This window comes from Nelumbo lutea, chromosome 5 (assembly GCF_056320005.1).
Source record: "Nelumbo lutea isolate HS-2025 chromosome 5, American lotus-T2T, whole genome shotgun sequence".
Lineage (NCBI taxonomy): Eukaryota > Viridiplantae > Streptophyta > Magnoliopsida > Proteales > Nelumbonaceae > Nelumbo > Nelumbo lutea.
This window is the reverse complement of record NC_142688.1, coordinates 47,113,542-47,130,623: the sequence shown is the minus strand read 5'-3', so window position 1 is coordinate 47,130,623 and position 17,082 is coordinate 47,113,542. Positions and strand designations below refer to the sequence as shown.

Sequence of the window (17,082 nt, the reverse complement as noted above, 5' to 3'; positions counted from 1 at the left end):
GACATGTATACAGCAGTAAGCTATGAACTTTGTTCATCATATCAAGGCATGTATCCATTAAGTGACATGGGCAAAGTTTGTCTAATCAACGATAGGTTCTTTGTATAAGTGAGCGCTTTTTAATTGTTGAATTGTCGCAAGAGTCTATGCTATCCTGATAAGACAATGATACAGCATGCATATGGAACTTGAAATTGAAGTGTACAACATGGGCGGGGACTTAGCTTTCTGTTTGCTTTTCGGAAAGTTGCTTGTAAATAAAACAATGACCATTTGTCATAAAAACCATTATTAAAAGGGACAATTTTGTCGTATCCAAGTGTTGGTTATTTTTTGACTATGGGAAAATTACTTACCCACCTAAGAGATACTAAGGGAAAATAAGTTTTTCATAAACATCACATAAATCTGAAAAAAAGAACATGACTATCTTAGTCAATGGGAACCAAAATCCCATTGACCAACTTTCTCTCAAAATCCAAAAACCAATAGGTCCTAAATATCCACGACTCGGTTTGTAAAGAATATAAATACAAATATGTACAGTGAAAATATATACAAAATACAAGGTTTTTGTACTCTAGGTGTTTGTATACAAAATTTATACAAAATGCGGAAAGCGTATGTTATGGGAGGAGTTTTGACCAATCAAAACCCACCCATAATTTTGATAAATAACACCTGATTGGCTACCACGTTTATGATTCCAGTTGACTGGTTAGAAGTTTTTCAGATATCATATCTTTTCTATACCATAGTCAAATCCATATATAATACATATATATAGGTTATTTTTTTTTATTTATAAATATATTATTTATATTATATTTTTATAAATTTGTTATATTATTTTTTTTATAAAAACATGTATATATGATGAAAACAATAAAAAAATAATTGTATTTTTTTACTTTATTTAAATTAGTACATTTTATTTTTCTTTTAAAAATAAAAGATTGGAGGAAAGCACTGATCCATTGTAATCAGATTAAATTAAGAAAAAGGACTCATCTTTCCAAACAGGATTATTTTCTATGATCAGCTGCATCTCCAATCTATATTTAAAGGAGTAATACCATTTTTATTTCAATATTCTTGTTCCGTTTATAATTCATGTATTCACTATAGAAAAATTGGGGGTGCGGACTACACCAGACAATCTGATTCATATTCTAAAGCACTGATGATGGAGAAAGCAATTTAATTAGGGAAATTGATTTTCATAGCCCAAACTCAAAAACTTCATGTGATAATATGTCTCTCTTGATTTTGATTTCAATTGTAGAGAATTCCACGGGAGGAAATTCAGTGATTGTAGAGAACTTTATCTCTTCAAACATATTTCATTCACATATTTGGGATCAACAGACAGAAGCGAACAGACTTGATCATTATAGACAACTCAGTTTAGTAGAATAAATGGTTTCCCCCTCATGCACCAAGTCTCAAATTGAATGAAATGTACTACTAAAATATCTAGAAAATAAATAAAACAAGAGAAAAAAAAACATCAAACTTAGCATACTAAAGTGATTAAACCAGTGGACGTGTAGATGAAGAATTGTTCTGTTTGAACTTTTGAGAGTTGAGAAATCACCAAAAGAGTTGCTTTGGTGTAGGACTTTGCTTGGAAATGGGAAATCATCAAATGAAGTTCTATTCTGTCAGTGGTCCTCCCTTCTTAATCCTAATTGGCTTATTAATTGACTTTGACCAATAAAAAATCGTGGGAGGACGAATTCATCTTCTTGGAATTCGCCAAGAAAAATCCCCGGTGGCTACTCTTATTTGTCGTCCTCCCCTTTCAGACGAGAGACATCTCTCGTGCTTCTGTAAAAATGGAGGAGCTTCTGGCAACTCCCTAGAGGACGGAAGAAGAGTTTGAATGAAGAAGAAGAAGACAGGCTAAGCAGTTTGCCACAAACGGTCCTTGCTCACATCCCCTCTTTTTTGCCAACCAAGAACTCTGTACACACCATGCTTCTGCGCAGTTTTGGACGTCTCTGGACTACCGTTCCCAACATCGACTTCGACTACAGACACTTCAATATAGAAGTCAGTCCCCATGTCTTCAAACTCTGTCCAGTTTCGTTCATTGGTTTCATCAACAACTCATATTTCCGTCAACATTCATCTACTATCAACAAATACTAAGAAAACACCTGAGTTTGTGCCCAAAAATGAAGGAGTTGGAGGAAAATTAGATGGTTCTGATTGTCAAGTCAGTCTATGGATTCGTTTCGCGCTAGATAGGAAAGTGAAGGTGCTTGATCTGGAATTCCTGGAGAAACCTATCTACAAGTTGCCTTATCGTATTTTTATCACTGATTCGTTGATGGAGCTGAGGCTGACAGGTTGTATTGTTGAAGAATTACCGGGACCCATTTGCCTAAGATCCCTCAAAAGTTTATATCTAGAGAATATTGAGTTAACTGAAGAGAAAATGACATGTATTTTATTGGGCTGTCCATTACTCGATGATTTGTCCCTTATATGGTGCTCCAATCGAAGTAAGATGAATGTTATTTCCTCGAGTGTTAAAAAAGTTGACTGTATGCATTTGTCATGATTCGTTGGGGCTAGGAATCGATTGCCCAAATGTCGTCTCGTTGCATCTATTTGTGCGTACTGAATGCATTGATCTCAAGAGTTCATCGTCTCTGCTCAATGCCACTCTTGACTTGGATTCTCTATATGATTTCAAGAGAAATTACATGGTAGGCACATTGAGAAGGCTTCTCGTGAATCTTCGCCAGTCTAATGTTTTAACGGTACACCATGAGTATATCCGGGTACAATTTCCTTCCCTTTTCTAAAATTTCTGTCATGATTTCTTTTATTTTACGAGAACAAATTAATTAAGTTGTTCTTAATCAGTATCAAGTGAAACTCAGAATTTTCAACTGAATTTTGTCAGTTATGATAATGTTATGCATCCTCATTCTTCTTTTCCTCCTATCGAGGAGGCTCACGCCTCTTACTTCAGGCTTCCAGGTAGTGGAATGCCTTGCATTATGCTTCCTTGTTTTAAAAGACTGATTTCAATATGTAACTGGATATTAAGAAAACTATTGAGGCCAAATATAGAGCTAGAAACATGGGGTGGGATACTGGTGAAGTAAGGATTAATTATGGCTGCTCTATTTGTAGATCTATCAAGTAAACTTATTCAAAGTTCATCAAAGGGTTGCGTTTTAAGATAAGAGATTGGAGTGAGAGTTCATCCTTGTAGGGAAACCCTTGGACGACCAAGCCCTGTTCATGGACAACTTGCATGCTTTCTTTTGAAGTGGCAGCTGACAAAATCACATTCAGCAGTACTATGCAATATATAGAAATGGAGTGGTGTGTACCCATCATTTGGTAGAAACAAAGTAGCAATAAGAAATGGAACAGAGTTGGTTTTGAATTCAAGTAGACTTAAATGGTTTGGTCATATACAAAGAAGACCACTTGTAGTTGCAGCACCCATAAGAAAAAGTGATCAGTTACAAATTGAAAGGGGTTAGAAGGACTAAGGGCAAACCAAAAAGGACATGGGTTGAAGTACTAAGAAATGATTTAAGCCCTCATAATGTAACAATGGATATGGCATTAAACAGAATAGAATGGTGAAATAGGATTCATGCAGCTGATTCCTTATAGTAGGGATAAGGCTCAGATGGTAATGGTGAGAATTGATCTTGAATTTCTTGCTAAAGCTTTGAAGCAATCACCCCTCCACTGAAGGCTTTGATATAGTATGGACATATGGACTCATCTGAGAAATTATAAGCCAGATCATTTTTTCAAGAAACTCAATATTAAACCTAAAGCTCAATTCCTAGCAATGTGGTGTCAGGTGTGGAAGTGATCCCCTCTGAGAATTCTTTCCTTTTGTGAACAGCCTCTAGCAAAGTGCATGACAAAGGATGCGCTTGCCTGTGGATAAAACCTGTGATCTATGTTCAGAAAGCTAAGTGTTCTTTGCGAGTAAGCTATGTGTTCTTTGTGAGCTTATTTTCTTAGGGTTTGGGGCATCTAATGGTGTTTGGCTTCTTCAGTTTTAGGGTTCTATATAGCTGCCAAATCAGAAAGGTAAGCAGAAAAAGGAGAAAAACACTTTGGAAGGCTATCTTGCAGTCATTTGGGCATTCTAGATATGGAGAAACAGCCATATGTTTAATATAATTTCCAGCCTAAAGAAGTGGTGATTCGGAGTGGCCTGCATCCTCATCTCATGGGCAGAAATTGGGAAACTCCAGCCTATCTCTCTACAAATTATGGATTTTATTTTTATGCAAAGTAACTAATCCTATACGTGTATAATGAATAAGCATATAAAGAAATTAAGCATTTAAAATACGCTGGATTTAAGTAACAAACATCTTACCTTTTGTTAAGAGCACTGGAACATCCAGGATCCTTGAAACAAAAGAGGATACCGAGGGAGAGGCCTGAAGTATGGGGATCATTGCTGAAAGATGGTATTTTCTCATCCTGTGAAAAAAGAATGAGATAAAGAGAGGAAAATGGGGTTACCATTAGGAGAGATTTTAACTATTTCTCGCTTTTCCCCATTTAGATGATTAGAATGGTATAATCATATGGAAAGTTAGTGGGTTTTGTTGTATATCTTCAACTTAAACTAGGCGTACAATGTTTATTTTCTTGGAATAAAGAAGTAAGTTACTAAGAAAACTGAGTTGTTTTTAGGAAGAGGGCCATCCAAAACTCTTCGGGGCTTGTTTAATTTTGGAATAGGATAAGGTTTAGCAATAGCATATCTAGATCTTATTGACTGCATTTACCTTGTAGTTATCATACCAAAAAAAGCTTACTTTTTTAGTTCTCACATTTTATTGTAGGGTGTCTTAAAGTTTCTAATTAGAGGGGCATGTCAAAATTTCATAGATGTACTGGGGAATTCATTTTGAGTTTCCTAAACATTATGGGGTGCTGTTTTGTAGTGTACTTATGTAAATCCCTTCCCTCCAACTCTTGATCCAAAAATTGCCCCTGGTTCTTCATTTGAACATGACAACTATACAATATGATTCAGAATTTGAAGTTTCCTAAACATTATGGCAGTGCTGTGTTTTTAGTGTACTTCTGAAAATCCCTTACCCTCCAACACTAGATTCAAAAAATTGCCCCCCTGGTTCTTAGTCTGAACATGAACATACAACATGATTCAGAATTGAAAGTGAAATGAATGATGAAAACTAATTCAATGATAAACTTGTACATCTTTGGACCAAGTTTTTCAATATTCACTGCATACAGAGAACAATTCTCCTAGGGCCCCAAGTGAAAACTTTTGATTAGTCCCCTGCCTTCTACCATTCATGTTCCATGTTTACTACTACACTGTCCACTAAAGGTATAAAGTTTAGACAGCTAAAAGTAATGTGACAAACAGTCAAGAAAAGTTTACATGGACACATGCTTTTTTCCTCCAACGCACACAGACATGAAGGTTATGGTTGCTTGATTAGAATGTTTCATGGACCATGTAATTTGATTCAAAGAATTGCTGAAGTTGATGAATTGCAAGATGTACATTACCAATTTAGAGAAATAAAATAAAATAAAAAACCCTGTTCACAATGTGCACAACACAATATTACATACTTTTTTATTTGCATGATACTTGAGAGATGGTTGTACATGATAACATTTTTTTTCTTTGCATGTGGTAATTGCATAGGTGTTGGCAGAATGTGAATTGGTAAAACTTCCATGTCCATCGTCAAACTGGAAAAATTTAGTACTTAAGATGGGGCTTACTAGATCAGAACTCCTAGGAATTGCATGGTTGTTGAGAAGCTTTCCTACTCTTGAGACACTTGAATTAAGTTTTGGCCATTAAAATGTGAGTTGATTAAAGTCATAGCATCCATTCTATTTTCCTGCATTAGATAACGTTTTCTTTTTCACCTTATGCCTAATTTCATTACGTTTAATAATAGTTTTTTTCTTTTGTTTTGTTTATAGTTTTCCCAAGGTCTGTGCATAGGATCTCATTTTGGACCTTATTTTGAAGACTGGAAACGGGAGACGTTTTTCCCTGGTCTAGCATACCATCTTAAGATTGTTAATATAATTGGCTTTACAGGGAACTCCTATGAGGTAGAATTGGTGGAGTTCCTGCTTAAGAATGCATTAGTCTTGGAGAAGATTGTATTTTGCAGCCTAAAGGAACATCAGAGTGGTCAAATGTTTTCTGAGATGATTTTGAGTTTTCCAAGAGGCTCTGCAGGTGCAGCAATTGTATTCATTTGAGAAATATTATGATTAGTCGTTGTAATGAGATGCATGGTGTATTTAATTGGTAAATTCCTGCTTCTAGTTATTGCAGGTTTGGTTTAGCATTCCTGGTTATTAAGTGGTAATGTTATATCTACATCTATTCATCATTTTTCAACAAGACTGTTCAGAGCTGAGGTTGCATTTGGTTGCATATGAAATGAAGAGAAGGAAATGATTTGCTTGTAAAATAATATTGTAGAGGAAAATGAAAGAAAAGATGAGCTGAATTGAAGAGGTTAATGGTATATGACCAAGTAACTCAGCAAAGTGAAAAGAGGCCATAATTTATCTTTTCTAGTACAAAAATGAGTTTTAATTCTGAGAGTAATGCTAGGCTGACCACCAAGACCATTCTCTTAATATGAAGCCAGGTAGGGTTGCAAAGGGATTGAATCGAATTAGATAGGTACCCAAATTTGATTCATTTATATTTGAATTTAAATTGGACTGATATCCATCACATTGAAACCGTGTACGGCTCCAACCTTAAGGCTGCAGGAAATGGAATTTAAGAGTAATTTTTGCTTTTTTCCCTTAGAAATGACAAGAATGCTATTTTTTGAAAATTACATGACTACCACATATAAGACAAATTTATTCTCTTTACCTTATTATGTAATTGTCTCTATGATATTCGAAAATTCTAGGAGTATCATATATAATTATTTATGATTATGTCAACCTATAAAATAAAATGTCATCCCTCTTCTCTTTATCTAAAATTCTATTTATTCATCATTATTATTATTATTATTATTTAAGCATTTAGTTATTTAATAAAAGTAAATAAATAATTTATAAATCATTAAAATAAAGGAAATTTGACATTGAGAAAAAGATTTTAGTAGACATTTTATTTATTTATTTAGAAATAATTTACTAACAAATTATTCTCTCCCCTTGAGCCCCAATATTTAGGGCTATCAACGGGCCGGATCGGGTTTGAGCCCAATATTTATGAGGGTGGCCAAAGTGTAAGTGGAATGGAGAGGGGGGGGGGGGCATTGCAGTTGAGAGTAGGGGACCAAGGCTCCCCTAGGTCCCCCTAGCTCCACCCCTAGGGTTGGGATTAAACCTATTTGTAGGTTACACTAGACTTTGCCTTTATATCAATAAAACATATTCAGGTCCAAGTCTGAGCATGAACGAACCATCAGGCCTAAATCTTGAGCCCGAACCTAATTGGGAAATTGAGAAAAAAAGATTTGTATTCTTTATTTAACAACAAAATTGATTTATTTATATTAAATTAACTTTAAAAGTGAAAATTTTACTTATTTATTTATTGTTTTATTTTATTAAATTAAATATATTGTTATCCATAAATTTGTATTTATTTAATTTAACATGTGTCCAATATTTTGGATTGTCAATGAGTCGGATTTGGTTCTAGATACTTGGAGTAGTCATGTCCTAGTAATAAATGAATATTTATTTATTTTAGAAATTCAGTAAATTATTATCCATAGATTTCTATTTATTTAATTTACTAAATTATTCAATTAATTAATAATTTATTTTACTAACAAATATTTCTCTCTCCTCGAGCCTAATAATTTAGGACCATCAATAAGTTAGTATCCGCAAAGGAAAAACTATCAGATAACACCCTAATATTGCTCATGCCATCAACTTGGATGAACTGAAAGCAAATTTCAAAGTTAACAAACATTGGTCGAGATGTCTGTTTGCTAAAGTTTTGGGAGTGGAGGAACCTCTGGCTGCCATCATTGAAAAAGCCAGGGAATGGAGGGTTGAAAACAAAACGGACATTCGAAAGATAGGTAAAAGTTATTCCTTAATTTCCTTTCCTCTCAATAAGACTATAAGAATGTCATCAAGAAGGGACCTTGGATGATAAATGGAAAGTATCTTGTCTTTGTCCTATGGTGACCTGGGTTTAACCCTTTGATAGAGAAGTTAGAAATGGTTGATTTGTGGGTTAGGCTTCCGGGGTTGCCTCTTGAGTGCTGGAATAGAGATGACCTTGAAGTTATCTTGAAGGAGGTGGGTCCAGTTGTGAAACTGGATTGTGATGCTGAGAAAATGAAAAGAACCATATACCCAAGGGTTTGCGTTAAAGTAGATCTTACGTCCCTCTTCATTCTCAAGATACCAGTCACCCAAGGAGGAATTCAAAGCCACATCAAAGTATTCTACAAAAATATTTGTGACCTCTGCATCAACTGTGAGGCCACAAATATTTTGAGTGTACCTAGTCTAAAAGGAATAGATGAGACGAAGGTTGGACTGTGGTCCAAAATAAAAGGAAACCTAGTTCCACCAAATCAAAGGATGACGTTCGAAAGTAGAGTGATAGAACAACAGACAGAAAGTGGTTCATGATGAAAGACCAGTGGGCTCAAGCAAAAATCCTTAAGAGTGGAACAGGCAAGGGAGGCATCAAAAACAAGATCGGTAAACACTAGGCATGCAACAATTGAACCTATTCAAAACAACATAGTTTAGACAAAATGGATTCAGAAATCAACTGTGTCAAATTCAAGTGCCAGTGATCTGGCAGATTTGATTATGGATAATTTCAAAAAAAAAAAAAAAACACTAACTTGGTTTGTTCTCAGGATCTTGAAGGGGGCCGAAAGAATAATGGTGACCTTGTTAATATAGCTAACGAAGAAGGTGAGGAAAACACTGATGACAAGATCGACAATGATGAGGAGATGACAAATGGGTGGTTCAACCCAAAACAAGAGGAAGGAGAAGCCCTGTTAAACAATCAGTTGGCGGATGGCATGATGAATAGTAAGGAGTTAGACGAGGAATTTGCTAAGATTGAAAAGGACAACATGGGTCTTGATGATAACCCGGGTGGCCATGCAAATACTTAATTGGAATGTCAGGGGGTAGGAAGGACTACCCTCCAACGTCAAATTTCAGAGATTAGTAGGTATCATAAGCTAGGGGTGTGTTTTCTTATGGAAACTCGAGTTCAGCCTAAAAGAGCAAGAAAGATAGTTAAACCCTTATGTTATGGATTCTGTGGGGTTCTCAGGAGGTCTATGGGTTTTATGGAATAGTGATGTTTGTATCCTTTCAAATTATAATGTCTTAACGAAAGATTAGTCCATTTTTGCATCAATCAGAACAATTCTAACGTTGATTGGTTTTGTACATTTATTTATGCTCCCCTTGAACAAAAATTCGTGTGGAACTGGGTCAAGGAAATTGCATATAATACAAATGGGCCCTGGCTCCTAATTGGAGACTTTGATAATTACCTTTCTAGAGAGGGTATAAAAGGCATAAGAGAGGTCATAAACAACTAAACAAGGGATTTCAATGAGTTCATTTCAGATTGTGGTATCTCGACTCTTGAAATGAAGTGAAATAGGTTTACTTGGAGGAATAAAAGTACTTGGGAAGAGCTGGACCGGGCAATTGTAAATGTAGAGTGGAGGGAGATTATTTCCAATTCTAGTTAAGAATCTCCCCTTTTTGGTAGTGGAGGCAATTTTTCACCCAATCCGCTAAACTCGCCCAATCCACCCAGAATCTAACCCGCCCAACCCGCTTATTTACTTGACGAGTTGTGTGATCAACCCATCACCCAACCCACCCATTTAAATGGATTGGGTTGGGTTGGGTTGTGGATAACCGTTGGGTTAACCATTACAAACATAAGTATTAATTCCTTAGCTTTTTTTTTTTTTTTTTTTTCTTCATTTGAATTAAATAATTTATAATTAATGCATTAATTTTCTATTAATTGTTGACTAAATTTAGTTTTGTTTTGAATCAACACACTTCACTTAACATAAATCTAAATCAATTTCACCCAAGTCCAGATCAGTTCAATGCACCCGATCCAACATATACCAATCCGGGTCAATTTGAATTTGAAATAGACCTCAAACAGGATGGCTCGGTATCGCTTGCTTTGCCCGATTTGGGTCGTCAAGTCCAACCATTATTCACACAGCCCGGCCCAACTCGACACAAGCTGATCCAGGTCAACCCAAATCTGAAGTAGGTCGAACGGGTGGAGTCCAGACCCTAAACCACCCCACTTGCTTTGCCTGGTTCGGCGTGCATCCATACAACCCGAACCGAATCCAGCACGGGTCAACAATGCTAGCTGACCTAGATCCTTTGGAGCCTCTGACCCGAATCCCGATCGGTCCGGTCCGATCGAAGTGAACCGGTCCAGCTGGATCTGGCTTGACCAAGCTGAATCGGCCGAATCTGGTGTGGTCCTGACCGATCCGAACCGGTTCAGTCGGGACCTGGTCCTACCGGACTGGTCCAGATCTAAACGGTTCAACCACTCTTGATGTGATCAGTTCAAAGGCAATCCAATTAGATAGTTCAAGTTGGTCAGACCGAAGTGGTTCGTCAAATCCAAAGCTCGAACATAGTTAAATGGCTTTGCTACTTGTGTAAAAATAATGCATGTAATGTGATTTGAACCTTCATCACTTGTATAAATAAAAACTACTATTACCACAAAGCTATGACCAACTTATTTGTTAGGATGAAGTTAGTTTTTGGTTTTAAGTATAGAAGTATAAGATTAATGGGTTTGGGCGGGTTGGATTGGGTTAAAACGGGTTTGAGTTGAACCGAACCCATATAATTTAAATGGGTTGGATTGAAACTCAACCCAAACCAAACCCAACCCAACCCAACCCACCCAATTGCCACCACTAGTTTTTGAGATCAGATCACACGCCATTGGTCCTATATACGGATCTACAACACAATAATGGCCCCAAACCGTTCAAATTCGAGGCAATGTGGTATTGTGACCCTTCACTTAACGACATTATAAATGAAGCATGACAGATCAATTCGAATGGGTCAAAGACAATTCAGTTTATAAAGAAAAGGAATTGCTTGGTAACAAAACTATAAAGGTTTGGAACAAAAGGCATTTTGGAAATATTTTCAACAAGAAACATGAAATTTTGGTGGCTCTCGAAAAAGTTAAGGATTTAGCTGAAAATGATAAAGATAGGATCAAAATTAATCTAGAAAGAACTCTACAAAAACAACTTAATAAGATATTATTGAAAGAGGAATTTACTGGCACACAAGTCAAGAATAATTGAATTAATCATGGTGATGGAAATAATCAATTCTTAATTTAACCGCCACGAGAGCCAAGAATTAGATCACTTTTATAAAAACAGGAATAGGAGAAAAACTAGAGGATCAAGAGAGCATTGAAAATCATTCTATAAAGAATTTAAACAAAGACTCCATTCAGAAGGAACCATTGGAAGTCATTTCATCTTAGACATAGACATGACTGTCTCCAATGGACAAAATGAGCAGATCATTAAGGATGTCTCAGATCTTGAAATTTATAAGGCTCTTCAATCTATTGGGGATCTTAAGGCTCCTGGCTCAGATGGCTTAAATGCCTTGTTTTTGTAAAAATTTTTGGGACATAATTAATTAGGATTCGTTCTATGGGATAGTTAGAGGTTTTTTCTATTATGGGAAATTATGCCCAATCCTCAATAAAACTTTTATCGCTCTTATCCCAAAATTTGAAAATCTAGAAACTATTAATAACTACAGGCCCATAAGTTTGTGCAATGTAATTTACAAAGTTATTACAAAAATCTTAGTAAATAGAATCAAACCCTTTCTAGGATGTTTGATATCGCATTATCAAAGTTCTTAAATCTCAAGTAGACAAATCGATGATAATATTCTAATAGCGCACGAGATGCTTCATACTATGAGAAGAAAGAAAGGAAAGAAATGAATAATGGCTTGTAAAATTGACATGGAAAAATCATATGACAGATTGGAGTGGGATTTCATAGAGAAAGTGGTGAGGAAATACGACTTTCAGGAAAAGTGGATCGGATGTATCATGGAATGCATTAAATCTGTCTCCTTCCAAATCCTTATCAATGGTACCCCTACTAGGGAATTCTACCCTTCCAATGGTATTTGGCAGTGAGATCCCCTTTCTCCCTATTTATTTGTCTTATGTGCAGAAACACTATAAAAAAACTTGAGAAGGAATCTTTAAGAACAAAATATACCATAGGGTGCAAAGCTGCTAGGAAAAGCCCAAAAATTCCAATCCTGCAGTTTGCAGATGATTGCTTGACTTTTGCTAAGCCCAATATCCCTACTTGCTTAAAGATAAAAGAAATTTTGGAGGATTATACAAGAGCTTCTGAACAATTGCCAAATTTTAAAAAATCAGCAATCCAATTCTTAAAGAATGTGCTATCCAGATTCTAGAAAATAATAGGTAGAATTTTAAAAATTCTTATAGAATCTAGCTCAAAATTTTATCTAGGAGTTCCTTTAATCAACTTGAGTTACTAGTAACTCATTCAGTTTTGTTAAAGAAAGAGTGGACAAGAAACTGAGTGGTTGGAAAAGAATTACTCTTTCTTTGGTTGGGAGAATCACTCTCCTCAAATCCTCTACAAATATGATGCCTCAATATATAATGAGATCATTTAAATTGAAAAAAAAATCTTAGGCTTGGAGGGGGATTCTAGGATCAAGAGATCTACTAAAAAAAGGCCTTGGGTGGGTTGTAGGAAATGGAAAGTCTATAAATTTTTGGAAGGATAGATGGATTGGAGAAGAGCCCCTCTTTGAGTGCATAGAGACCCGTAATAGTGGTTCAAAAAATATGTATGTACGGGAGGTCATTGACTGAGAAAGGAAAATTTGGATGGAAAGCAAAGTTAAGGCACTAGTGCCTCAAGGATTTTTGGGAAAAAAAATCAAAACCATTTTCATTCCTACTGGCGATGGAGAAGATATTATGTTGTGGATAATGAACTCAGATGGAATCTTCTCTATTAAATCAGCTTATAAAATTAAATGCAATCCATGTCAAAATAGAGGGGGAGATCTAAGTTGGAAATCTATGGTGTGGAATATTAAATGCCAACAAAAAATAAAAGTGTTCTTACTTTTATTCATGGAAAACAAACTTCCTACAAAAACTTTCCTGAGAAATAGAGGTCTAAATATAGAAGGGGAATGTAGCTTTTGTGGTGAAGAAGATGATGCAGACCACATATTTAGGTATTATGTGATTGCAAAACAAATTTGGATGGTTGTAAGCAGTAGTATTGCGAGTCCCCAGGACTTCATCAACAATCAAAAGGAATGGTGGTGCAAAATCCATGAGGAAGATGTTAAGAATAACGTAAAGATGAAGGAAATATGTGCTGACCTCTTATGGAAGATGCGGAAGAACAAAAATAATAAATGTTTCTCAAATAACTCGCTGCCTCCCCAACCAATAATCGAGAGAGCCACTAGGGCTTATGCTGAATACTGCGATTTAGTCAAAAACACTAACACAAACGAGTAAAAAGAGTTGGAAGAATTTAACTTGGATCCCACCAGAAGAGGGGGTGATTAAGATAAATTTTGATGCTTCCCGTAGAAGTAATAATATGTGCTTAGTTGCTATAGTTGCTAGAAACCACTTAGGGAAAATTATAGATTATAAGGCATATTCTTTAGGCATTTCCTCTATTAACAATGCAGAGGCTTGGGCAATGTGGGAGGCTCACAATCTAACTCTCAGCTTTAGAGACTCAGGGTGATCATTGAAGGGGATTCAAAGCTAGTTATCCTATTCCTAAAGAGTCGTACATTTGCTCCTTGGAATCTTAGAAACACCACTCAAGATTGCTTGCGGATCAAAGAGTGCATGGATAGAAAGGTGGCCTATAGGCATGTCTTTCGAGAAGTTAATCAAGCTGCCGATTGAGTGGCTAACGAGGCTCAAGGTAGTTGTGGGTGTCTGTCTTTAAATCTTTGTAATCTTCCAAGAGCTTTGATTTATATTTGTAAGGGTGACTTGTGGGGACGTGCCTACCCCCAGGCTTGTGTAGCACCTTCTGGATTTATTAAAAAAAAAAAATAATTCATCGATGTTCTCTCATAGGAAAGTGAGCAAACCCGTTGCTACACAATTACAAAGCAAACAACATGGCAAGTTAGTGAAATATAGGATCTAATAAGGTTATTGTTGGATCTAGTTTATGTATAATCACAAAAAAGGAATTAAAGTATTCTCTTTATTTTTTTGTCCTTTCAGCTGAAAATCACCCATAGATCTAGAGAATTTGCTTGGAAAAAAAGAAAATAGTTAATTTAGCACAATTAGTTCTCAACTTCCCCATAGTCTTTTTGATAGGGGTGTCAATGGTATTTGGAAATCTGATTTCAAACCTAGGATTTGACATAATTGAATCAAATTCGGATTGAATGTCATAATTGGTCGAATTCATATATAACTTGATTTGATTCGATAAATACTTGAATTCGACTGATTATGTATATATAATATTTAAACATTTTAAATAATTTATATATAATATTTAAATTATATATATAGTTTATATAAGTCAAGTATTTGTTTTATATATTTATAAATTACCTAAAATAATTAAACAATCGAATTCGAATCGAATCAAATATTAGATACTTAATTGAATTTGAATTTGGACATTGATTTTCAATATCCATTGGATATCGGATTAAATTCAGATATCATATTTTCTAATCGAATTTGAATTCCATATTGCCTAATTTGATTTCAATTTGGACTGTTTACACCCCTACTAATGGAGGAGCATTTAGGGGTTGGACTTTTGATAGAGCTTGAGATTTGGTGTTTTCGGTCCTCAAAGTAAAGTGGAAATTGTACGAGTGGCAATGGGGCGGGCACCTCCTCCGCATAATTGAGAAATTCCTGAATTTTCTTTGGCTCAAGGCAACCACTTAAAAATCATCAAATTCAGAGGTATTTTAGAAATATGATTATAAGAATTTGGGGTATTTTAAAAGTTGGATTATGGGAATTTGGGGGTATTTTAAAAATGGGATTATGGAATCCTAGAGGTGTTAGGAATTTGCAAGAAATTTAGTGTATTTTATAAATTAATATATATTAAATCTAGGGATATTAGTAGGGGCAGGTTTGAGAAATCATATAGAAACCCTGTCCCGGGCCTATCACTACTTCGGGGCAAAAATATTTTCTCTATCCCGGCCCCATCCCCATCTAAGATTGGAGAAAAACCCACGAAAATAGTATTTTCAAACTGGGATCAAATTGGATATGGCCGGATTAACAAAGAAAATTTGGCTGTAAGTCAAATTATTAAATTTAAAATATGAATCTAACAAATTCATACAATTAATACATGAACAAATGAGCAAAGAAAAACTCGCAAAGGTCATCAGAATGAAGATGGATGGATGGCCTGCTTTTATTGTGTACATAAATACATAACGAATTTAAATTAATTAATTGCTAGAAAATAAACGAGTAGTTTAAGCATAACTGCACATGCCGTATGCACAGGAGCTCCCTTTGTTGCATTTGTTGTTGCATTGGCCACAATTCTTCTTGTCAAACAAAGGGTTAACGCATTCGCCCTCGCAACATATCTCTGGGTGTCTGCACTTTTTCCCACACATTCCACAGTTGAGCCTGTCTGTAAGCACATTAACACACTTCTTCTTGCAGCAATCAGGTCCTGCACTTCCCTTGGCACGACAAACTCTAGGAAACTTGTTACAAGTCATCACAGCCGTTTTAGCATTTACTTGTGCGAGGAATCGACTTGTCCCTCGGAGGGAAGATGGTTGCCCAAAATCAGACAATGGGAAGTCTTCATCAGAATTACTATCATCTTCATCAACCTCCAGTACTGCTACTTCTTCATCAGTAGTTGGTGTTGCAGCAAGACTAAAAGCTAAAGCAGCCATAGCAATTGCTAAAATGAGGAAGATCTTTAATGACCTCATTGTGGGAGAGAGAGAGAGAGAGAGAGAGAGAGAGAGAGAGAGAGAGAGAGAGATTTGAAAGCAGTTATGTTTTTGGATGGGGGATAAGGAGAGGGTGGTGGGTATTTATAGAGAGAGCAAAATAAGTATGCTAGAGAGGGAATGCATGGGACTACATGCAGTAATTCAAGTGGGGTGGTCTAATTCAACGGCTACCTCGTCCAAGTAAACGAAAGTTAGGCTCCCAAAAAATTCCTAAAACGTCAAACGGTAGGCAGGCAAAGCGATGAGACTTCATCGTTTTGGACTTCAGAAAATGGAAAGGCAGTCGAAACCCCAAATTCCGACGAGTCCGAATTAACAGCCGCAAGTGTTGGTTTAGAGAATTGCTCACAGAAGATATCGTAACGTTATTCTGGTATTAGCTCATGATTCATGATTCATGAACAATAACAATGTTCACTGTACTGAGTTCTTACCACGTGGCAAAATTTCTTGTTTATGGGATGATGATTGATGATAGCTAGCTAGCTAGGCTAGCTTTACGTATAGATGCATTAGCTAGAAGAAACCGGCCGTTACAAATGCACCATTCCTTGCTTTTATCTTCTATTTCGCCTTCGGATTACTTACAGTGACGCGTTTACGTCTCTTCCATGCTTTCTCTTCGTTGATGAAATTCCAGGCTTAACAAAGTTGACCAGATGGAAGTGGCAAGACACCAATATTTTGAGATGAAATCTGAAGGTTGTTATCATCCAATCTGTGGTATTAATTAATGGGCGCAGGAGCTGAGTTACTCCTTGTTGAACTACATCTATGTCATCTGCACAACAAAATTCAGTTGACCTTTTTTCTGCCTAGGACTAGGAGAATGTTGACCCACACAGTGCAGCCACCAATTTAGATGAATACGACATGCAATAATAGTATAATAATCCATGGGCTGTTATCTCATGATAGTGATACACCCTCACTGACTTTCTTTTTTAATTTATAACCCTAACTTTTCAGATATATATCTAGAGGCCCTTGTGG

General features: G+C 36.0%; 1 protein-coding gene and 1 long non-coding RNA gene across 2 annotated transcripts; one reads left to right on the top strand and one right to left on the bottom strand.

Moving 5' to 3' along the window:
- The first annotated feature begins 1,304 nt into the window (after positions 1-1,304).
- On the top strand, positions 1,305-6,353 carry LOC148852184 (uncharacterized). The gene is made up of 3 exons (XR_016098917.1): positions 1,305-2,792; positions 5,690-5,854; positions 5,977-6,353. It is a non-coding gene; the product is annotated as an uncharacterized LOC148852184 (long non-coding RNA).
- Positions 6,354-15,588: 9,235 nt separating this feature from the next.
- LOC148852183 (uncharacterized) lies at positions 15,589-16,065 on the bottom strand. Its single transcript, XM_088942578.1, has one exon. The coding sequence runs from the start codon at positions 16,063-16,065 to the stop codon at positions 15,589-15,591; it is 477 nt and encodes a 158-aa protein (XP_088798704.1).
- Positions 16,066-17,082: the final 1,017 nt, after the last annotated feature.